The following is a 9,197-nucleotide window of genomic DNA, read 5'->3' as shown; positions in this document are numbered from 1 at the left end:
GCGTTCGGTAGGAGGCGGGGACTGCGGAAAAGGAGAGCCAATAGGAACGGAGGGTGCCCGCCCCTCCGCCGTGATGGACAGCCGCGTGCGGGCCAATGGGGGGAGTCTAGATTCGAAGAAAAGCCGGACTTGCTCCACGGGTCTGGGGAAGGTTTTCCGCGAAAGGGGTGGGGGTGGTCGAGGATGCGTGACCGCCGTGATGAGTCACGTGAGCCGAGCCGAGGGATGGGACGGAAAGAGTTGAAGAACTTCTTCCGGGTCACCGTCGGTAGTCTCAACCTGGGGCGGGAACTTCTTTCCTCTTCGGTGTAACTCAAGGCTGCACCGGCTGAAGGTGCTTGGGATTTGGTGATGAGTTCCCAGAAAGGCAACGTGGCTCGCTCCAGGCCACAGAAGCACCAGAATACGTTCACCTTCAAAAATGACAAGTTTGATAAGAGTGTTCAGACCAAGGTAGGCTCCTGCCTGGCGTACTGACTGCGATTCCAGGAAAAAGTCCTTGGAAGGGGAGAGAGGAAATGAGAAGAGTTGGCGAGGGCGAGCGTGGATTGCAGCCCAGTTAGTCTTGGCTGCAGTGCAATCCTGTCTAAAACCCTCTTCCCACGCCCTCTCTTTGACTTGGCTGCGGTCCGTGAATACGTCCTGTGGTCAGCACATTTCACTAGTGGCACCAACTGGACCTAGGTACCGGTGGGGCGGTTGAGCCCTTGGATGCTCCCATGGGGTTCACGCCCCTGCCGCAGGAAACTGAAGATTCCCACGCGAGTGTCTCTTTGCACTCCTCTATACCTGTGCAGCGACTGGTTTTTCGAAAACTTCAAGCCCGTAGGTTTGTAGGGAGTACGGTCCTCACCAACAACGTGTTATTTCAGTTTTTGTTGAGCTTGTAAGAGCAAACTGTTCGGCTTGTGTAAAAATGGTTGCTTGCTGTTTAGATAGTATCCTAATTTAGCAGGACTCGTGTAAACGGGGAGAAAATTCAGACTTGAGGTATGGAAACTAGTGATTTTCTATGGATGTGTACTCCCGTGCCCATAACTGATGGGTAATCGGCTTTCGTCATCCTGGAGGCCAGCTTTATACGAGATAACTTAACATTTACATGAGCAAGAGTTCAAATGTCCTAAGTTTGTTTCTGGAGTAATTGAGTAATTTCTCTTGAGTCCCAAATGAGAAATCTGGTGGGATTATTTCGAAACTAACAAAATAAAGACGTAGGTAGTCTGGGACATAGCAGGTGGTCAGCAGGTGATTAATTTTAAAATATTAAGAAAGCAATCTATTTATAGCAGCGTGTGCTCTCTTTTTCTTCTTTGATTCTCAAATGTTTAGTGAGCATCTCTCATGTATAGGGCTCTATACCCATGGGGCGGGGGGTGGGAGGCTGGGAGCCAGACAGTGCTCAGAAACACTGATGCTGTCTTTGTGGAGCTTGTAGTTCTCTGAGTGATCTGTACAGTAATTGAGCAGATTGATCTGTAATTACAAATTTTAATGCAAGTGGTTAAAGGGAAAGGTAGTTCAGTGAAGAAGAGTAAAGAAGGATATTTTCAGTTAGGCCCTCAGAGCACGTTGGGCCAGCAGGCACTGGGTCCCTCCATAAACCTACCACCTACTTGCCCCGTATTTTAGAAGAAATTATGGAGTAGACATCGGCAAAGAAAAATAAATTAATCCACAGTTTGGCCCACACAGCTGTGGGGTAGTGGAGCGTAATTTCCTCCCACTGACCCTGTAGCCAGCGTACAATCCATAGAGAGCCTTGAAAGGAAGACCAGACTGGACTAGAATAGAATTGCGTGATAAGCTAATCGGTCCTTTCCCGAGAGGAAGGAAGCTGGGAGCCCAGGTTGTCTCAGCCTTCTATTATAGAGTTAGTTTTTTTATTTTATTTTTTTATTTTTTTTTTTGGATTTTCGAGACAGGGTTTCTCCGTAGCTTTTTGGTTCCTATCCTGGAACTAGCTCTTGTAGACCAGGCTGGCCTCGAACTCACAGAGATCCGCCTGCCTCTGCCTCCCGAGTGCTGGGATTAAAGGTGTGCGCCACCATCGCCCGGCTATAGAGTTAGTTTTTAAATTCAAGACAGGCCAGACGAAAATGGAGTGTTAGGAACCTTCCCTCTACTCCCATACCGCCTCTACTTGTTTTTAATCTTCTGAGACAGAGTCTCACTCTGTAGACCAGGCAAGCAGGACTTGAACTTGCAGTGACTCTCCTGCCTCTGTCTCCTGAGGTGTGTGCCACCATGCCTAGCTATGCTAGATGCTTATTGGGATGTTGATCTAGGCAAATATCTGCTTTCCTATTTGAATATATTCTAGAAGAGACTAGAAGCTTGCTCTAGTCTTCCAATGGCAAAGAGATCAGCATCCCGAGGACCCTTCAGTTCCATGTGAGGATTTTCTAACAGTAAAGCGGTGCGTACCAGGCTTGGTAGCCTCCCATTTTCTGAGCAGATTTAAGAGGCCCGTTTTTATGGTCACTGATCGGCAGTGCCACCAGGCTACTCACAGGCTTGGAAAAGGTGGAGATCAAAAGAGGTTTAAGTCTCACTAAATTGACTGCATCATTGATTGTGTCTAGATATCTTTGTTTCCTTTCCTGGAAGGAGATGGTGTGCAATGAAAATAACACTGGTGTTGTGGAACGTTGTCTTCCGGGAGTGACATGGCCAGTGACCTCTTGAACCTTTGGCACCTATGATTACCTGTGAGACACCTGCACGGGATTGGGCCCATTAATTGTCTGTCGTGGAGTGGGGAGGGACTTAGGAGGCATCGCCTCTCCCTGAGTGTATGTAAGCTGTCCGTGGTTGGTTAATGGATGCTGAGGGACAGTTTCTTTGTGGGGTGGCCACACACCAGTTGTTCTTGTTCTTGTAAATAGCCTGTTTTTGTGAGGCCGTAATTAAAATTAAACTCATTGGTTCACTGAGCTCAGCCCGGGGAGAACTGTTTCTTTGGCCTGCTGTTGGTGCCCTGTTTCTTTATCTCCACAGATAAAGGCAGGTTTAGCAGAGAGACCTCACACTGGTTCTGCCATTTTTTACTCTATTATACTAGGTTAGTACTATGTCTGCTCTTAACTGTCCAGGTGTTTGTGTGGATCACTAAAGAAAAATGGTTTTAAGAAATAGAGATACAAAAGGCAGGCATGGTGGCTTTTCTAGAGGGCACTGAGATACATGAGAAGGCGCGAGGAAATGGATGAATGGAGAGTTCCAGAGATTTGGGGACTGTTAGATTTTCTTTTAACTAAAAGAATGGAAAGAATATGGATCAGTGAATGAATGGAACTTTTGAGCAGAACTGTGCAAATCAGACACCACGTCTTTCTGTGTTTCTAAGATGATGGTAGGAAGTGGGTGTGAAGAATTGCTAATGCCACTAGGCGTGGTGGCACACACCTTTAATCCCAGTACTCACATGTGGCAGAGGCAGGCAGATCTCTGAGTTTGAGGCCAACCTGATCTATATACTGAGTTCCAGGACAGCCAGGGATATGTAGAGAGACCCTGCCTCAAAAAGAAAAGAAAAGAAAAGAAGACAAGAGAGAAGAGGCTAGAGAGAGAGAGAGAGAGAGAGAGAGAGAGAGAGAGAGAGAGAGAGAGAGAGAATGAGCTAAGCATAATTGTATGATAATCTATGAGGATTTGAAGTTGCTCAAAGCCTAAGAAAAGAAGTGTATGCTTTTGAAAAGCATGGTAACAAGTTTATAGAGCATAAAGATTACTTTTCTCGGGTCAAGTGTGGCCACTGTTAACAGTTATATGTATGTTGTAGATATCTATGTGTGATATAGCATGCATGTAATAAAGTACAACTTACTTTTTTAAAAATATGTTCTTTCAGGGCAATCTATATGCTAGCCTAGAACCACTGGGTAATCTAGACTGTCTTGCTTCAACTTCTCAATTACTGGAATCACAGGCCTGGGTCACTACACTCAGCTAAGTTTATGGTTTTTAATCATTATAAAACGTCGTCTGATACAAATGTAGAGTAACTTACTTAACCAGTTTCCTGTGAATAAACACTGAGTTCTTCACAGTTATTTAATGTGTATAAAAAATAAGAAACAAACAAACAAAAAGCTAAAACTATGAGTGGTGGTCCATACCTGTTACCCCAGCACTCTGTAGACTAGGGCAAGAACGCCAGCCTGAACTACATAACGAGACCACACTTAGTGCCACCAAACATTGTGCTGGATGCTGAGGGTTTGGGGTAAGAAGGGGCAATATATTACATTACAATATATTACATTACTTTAGATGCTGGGAGAAGTGACTGAAATTAATCAGAAGCCTTTTAAATTTGTCAGCACCTGTGGCTCTAAGATTATTAAAGAGAAGTCTACAAAGGTCCAGAGTCTTTGCTGAAAGAAGGCTCCATAAAGATCTGATGGGTGGGTGGGTAGCTGACTGAATGCCATTCTCTAAAAACTGCTGTTTGTTTTATATAGGATAATCAGCGTCGTTCTTGTTAACATTTCCCAAAGCGTATATTTTTAGGTCTCCAGTGCCATTTTATGGTCAAGTTGCTTTGGAAATGCTATGCACTGGATCTGACTTTGCGGTGGGGGCAAAGTGTAAATTTATCTCTCACTGAGATGAGCACTTCTGACCTCAGTGAGGCAGGAGGATCGCCATGACTTCTAGGCTGTGCTGGACTATGTTGTGAGTGCTATATCATCCAGAGGTGTACGATAATATGATGTGAAACAAACAAAACCCAAAAAGCACTGGGATATTTTGTAACTTGAACAGGTAATTGCTTGATCAAAACTTCCTTGGAAATGTTTGGTTTATAAAATCTTCAGTGAGCTGATTGGTTATGGAAAATACTTGTAGAACCTGATTGTCATCTTGATATGGAGATGAAAAATGGAAGTCTGTAGCATTGCTGTCTGGGTAATTTTGGATATATATGTGTACTAATAATGGCTAGTTATATACTTTAATGTGTTATATGTTATGCCTTCTTGCTACACACTATCTAATCTTCAGAATGACTCTGGGATAAATGCTATAATTATTACATTTTACATACTGGGAAATTAGAGCTTAGGAGAGTGAATGGTGTCCCCAGAGTTGCATAATTAGCATATGGCTGTCCATCAATTAGAGAGCTGTGTGGTGAGACTCAGGCAAGTCATCGCTAAGCTCCTTTTCGGATGTGGAGTTTCCCCTCAGTGCTGGGGATTCTTATCTCCTCAGCTTGTTTTCTGAAATTTTGAGACAGAGTTTCCCAGATATATCCAAGTGATATAGAAGCGTGAACTTTGGGTCCTTCTGCCTCAGCCTGCTATGTAACCTGGATTACAGACCTGTGCCACCAGGACCAGCTTTTCTTTGGTGTTTTTGTTTGTACTAGAAGCAATGTGACCCCAAGATTGCCCAGAGCAGAGGTGCGGGAGCCCTTTTGTCATGGCCTGTGGCAGGCTAAGGTGTGCTTTGTCTCCCAGAGGTTCACAGGCAGCGAGGGTGAGAGATGGTGGGGATTTGAAAAGATGGGGCCACCAGGCCAGTGCTGTGCCTAGGAGAAAGAAGTCAGTGTTGGTTTTTCAGTGAGTTCTCTGTCTGCTTCTTACCTTTGACCTCTGCTGTAATCAGAAGGCCCTGAGCTTGTGTGTGACTTCTTTCCGCTGGCTCCGCCTTCATCACTGGGAAATCATCACATTTGGGTTGATTTAGTACACATCCAAAAGGCATGTGGTCCTCCAACCTTACAGTGCCCTCCCTTTGGCCTTCCCCTTTCCTTCTGGTATCAGTTAGTAGAGGTGGTGCTGAAATAAGCATTTCTAAAATTTCTTTCCTTGCCGACCTTCAGGGAGCACGGACCTCTCAAGTGAAGACATTTTTGGCCCACATCTTCACCTCTCTCCCATTTGCCTCTTTAGTCAGTTCCTCCTCAGTCAAAAGTCCAGCTTTAGAAAAATACATACAGTTGGACTTGCGTCCCTCCAGGGGCACCAACCTCCTACTTCCAGCTCTTCACCGGTGCCTGGCTTACACTCATCATACTTAGTAATCACTTGGTCACTGGGTCTCCCAGGTAATCTTCCAGCATCTGAGCCCACCCTTAGCAGTCTGCTCTCAGGGTCAGACTAGCCTTTACCATGGCTGCTAACTGCTCTACTCAGAAACTTTTTTTTTTTTCTGAGGCAGGGACTTTGTCCTGAAATTCATTAGGTAGCCATAGGTTTCAGAGATCCACCTGCCTTTGTCTCCCAAGTGCTGGGATTAAAGGCGTGCCCTAACACGCCTGGCTTACTTAGAAACGTTAAGGGAAAAAAAGTGACTGCCACTTACTAACATGCTTCCTTTTCCCTCAAACACAGATTGTTGTCGTCTGTCTCAGTGGCTGTGTTCTTATCTCGTAATCCTTCACTTGTGGCTGTACTTCACGTCCTCACATCTCTCCTCGCCAGTCTGTGAGTCAGGCTAGAACTCTGCTCCCTTGTCCTTTTCTCCCTGTGGCTCCTCCTTGACAGACTCCTAAACCCTTCTCCAGTCCAGCTTCCTTTGTCCGCCACTACGGTTACCAAACTGATGGAGGTGGGTCTTGTATCTTATCTGTTGCTTTCATTGGTTAACTAATAAAAAAAACTGCTTGGCCTGATAGGATAGAAAATTAGGTAGGCGGAGTAGACAGAACAGAATGCTGGGAGAAAAAAGCCGATTCAGGTAGTCGCCATGATTCTCCCACTCCAGACAGACGCAGGTTAAGATCTTTCCTGGTAAGCCAGTTCGTGGTGCTACAAAGAATATTAGAAATGGGTTAAATTAATATGTAAGAGCTAGCCAATAAGAGGTTAAAACTAATGGGCCAAGCAATGTTTACAAGAATACAGTTTCTGTGTAATTATTTCGGATATAAAGTTAACCGGGTGGCGGAACCCAGCCCCGCTGTTCATCAACAGAGTGGCCCCTGGCCGGGAGCTGAGTGGTGGAAAGTGGCCTGCAGCTCCCTCAACACTAAACTCCCTGTGTCCATCCCTGTGTAGTGTACTTCCTTATTGCAAAGAATAAATGTCTGTCTCTCCTGGTTCTACTTTGATTTCTGTTGCTGTGATAAAGCAGTTTGGGGGCAGGGCAGTGACGGTGCACATCTTTAATCCCAGCACTTAGGAGGTAGAGGCAGGCGGATCTCTGTGAGTTTGAGGTTAGACTGGTCAATAGAGTGGATTCCAGGGCAGCCAGGCTACACAGATAAGCCCTGTCTCAACAACAACAAAAAGCAATTTAGGGACTGAAGGATTTATTTGGCTTCCAGGTCAGAGTTCATCATTGGAAGAAGTCAGGGCATGCACTGAACTAGGAACTTGAACCCGAAACCATGGAGGAATGCTGCTTTCCTGCTTGCTCACACGTGCAGTGCTTAGCTAATAGCTTTCTTCTATAACACAGGACTACTTGCCCAAGGACTGGTACCAGTCACAGCGGATGAGGCTCGCCTACATCTATTAACAATCAAGTCAGCCCCTAACAGACATGTTCACAGACCAGTCTGTGCTTGGTAATCATAATTCCTCATATGAGACTACCTCCTCAGGTGACCTAAGCTATGCCAAGTAACAGTCTAAATTAATCAGGACATTCCCTAAGGCCTCTCCCCTCCTTTTGTACCTCTCTTGCCTGTCTAGCAGCATGAAGGCATAAGACTCCTTAATTACCCATTCATCGTTACTAGTTTCACCCAATAATAGTTTCTCTGTTACCGATGGATTATTATAGATTCTTTAAAGATCTCCCTGAGAGAGGCTGGAGATATGGCAGTTTGTAGAGTGCTTGCCAAGCACAAAGTCCTAGGTTTGGTCTCCAGCACCACATAAATAGTGTCTTATATATATCAGTCCTTCCAGCACTTGGGAGGCACAAGCAGAAGGATCTGCAGTTTAGGCTTATCCTTGACTGTATAGACTAGCAAAAACTACACTTGGCTAGGTCATTGGTCTTTGTGAAATTGTTGGTAAAAATAGTCATTTGGGTACCAGTGAAATGGTTCAGTGGGTGTTTGCTGTACAAATCCCATGACCTGAATTCAGTTCCTGGAATGCGTGGTGGAAGGAAAGAAGCAGCTCTCTAGAGTTGTTTTCTGACCTCTACATGTGCTTCTTGAAATGAGAGTGCCCACATTGGACACTGTCACACACACACAACGGCAAGAAATGCCAAGCAAGCCTGTGTACTCCTCATATGTCAGTATAGGTTCATCAGTAGTAAAGAAATGCCAGTCTAAGGATGTTGGTAATGGAATGGGCGTGCATTGTGGGGTAGTGGGTGAGAGGGCTCTGTGCTCTCAGTTTTGCTCTGAACCCAAGACTGTCCAATATAAGAAGCCTCTTTACAAAAAGTAGCAGTATCCCGTCCTCAGGTTTATCACCCAGCAGTAACTACTTCCTAAACAGTCTCCAAACCATTCTTAAAATGCATCTTCGTGTGTGTAACTCTGGGCCTCAGCCTCCTGCTCAGCCTTTCTGCTGGCTGCAGGATTAAAGGTTTAGTGACCTGCTCGACCTCTGTTCTTGAGTGAAGTGGTGGTAGCAAAGAAAGGACTGCTTTTGTCCCCTCTAGTGCTTCTGCCCAGCAGCGTTCTCTAGGCGCATTAATGCCTCCACCATTATGCAGTTTCTAAAACCAGAACTAGAAGAATTATCTTTAACTCAGGCTTGTTCTAATGTCCTATGTTTGAGTTGACAACAACACTGAACTCTTTAATTTTCATAATTTCCAACTTAATACTTTCTTATTTATAGCTTACCTTAGGATACAATAGACACAAAAACAAGGGTGGGTGTGTTTCTTGTGCATTGGTATGTTGTGAGTGCATATGTATAGAGTATTTTCATCTGTCATTATTTACAAACATTATTTTTTTAAATTTATTTACTTATTTTTACTTTATGAGCATTAGTGTTTTGCCTGCATGTATGTCTGTTCTGTGTAAGGGTGTCAGATCTTGGAGTTACAGCTGTGAGCTGCCATGTGGATGCTGGGAATTAAACCTGAGTCCTTTGGAAGAGCAGCCAGTGCTCTTAACCGCTTAGCCATCTCTTCAGTTACCATATATTTTTAAAACAGTGTTTCTTACGAAGCCTAAAGCTCACATTTTGTTTAGACTTGTTGCCTGGCCTAGGAGTCCCCAGTGCTGGTTAACAGGCACACTCTGCCTCACCTGGATTTCACATGGG

At 44.8% G+C, this 9,197-nt stretch overlaps 1 protein-coding gene across 2 annotated transcripts in view; it reads left to right on the top strand.

The window, feature by feature from the left end:
* Positions 1-129: 129 nt before the first annotated feature.
* C5H9orf85 (chromosome 5 C9orf85 homolog) overlaps positions 130-9,197 on the top strand; it is a 53,121-nt gene continuing 44,053 nt past the window's right edge. Inside the window, exon 1 of one of the 2 annotated variants that reach the window (XM_075973673.1) lies at positions 130-453. In XM_075973673.1, the coding sequence (XP_075829788.1) occupies positions 352-453 (102 nt within the window). In that variant the 5' untranslated portion in view covers positions 130-351. Of the gene's footprint in view, positions 454-511; positions 826-9,197 lie in introns of those variants that run through there. The other variant, XM_075973672.1, reaches the window with a different exon arrangement.

Source organism: Microtus pennsylvanicus, chromosome 5 (genome assembly GCF_037038515.1).
Source record: "Microtus pennsylvanicus isolate mMicPen1 chromosome 5, mMicPen1.hap1, whole genome shotgun sequence".
In the NCBI taxonomy this organism is placed as follows: Eukaryota; Metazoa; Chordata; class Mammalia; order Rodentia; family Cricetidae; genus Microtus; species Microtus pennsylvanicus.
The sequence above is the reverse complement of the archived record's forward strand: the minus strand, read 5'-3'. Positions and strand labels throughout refer to the sequence as shown.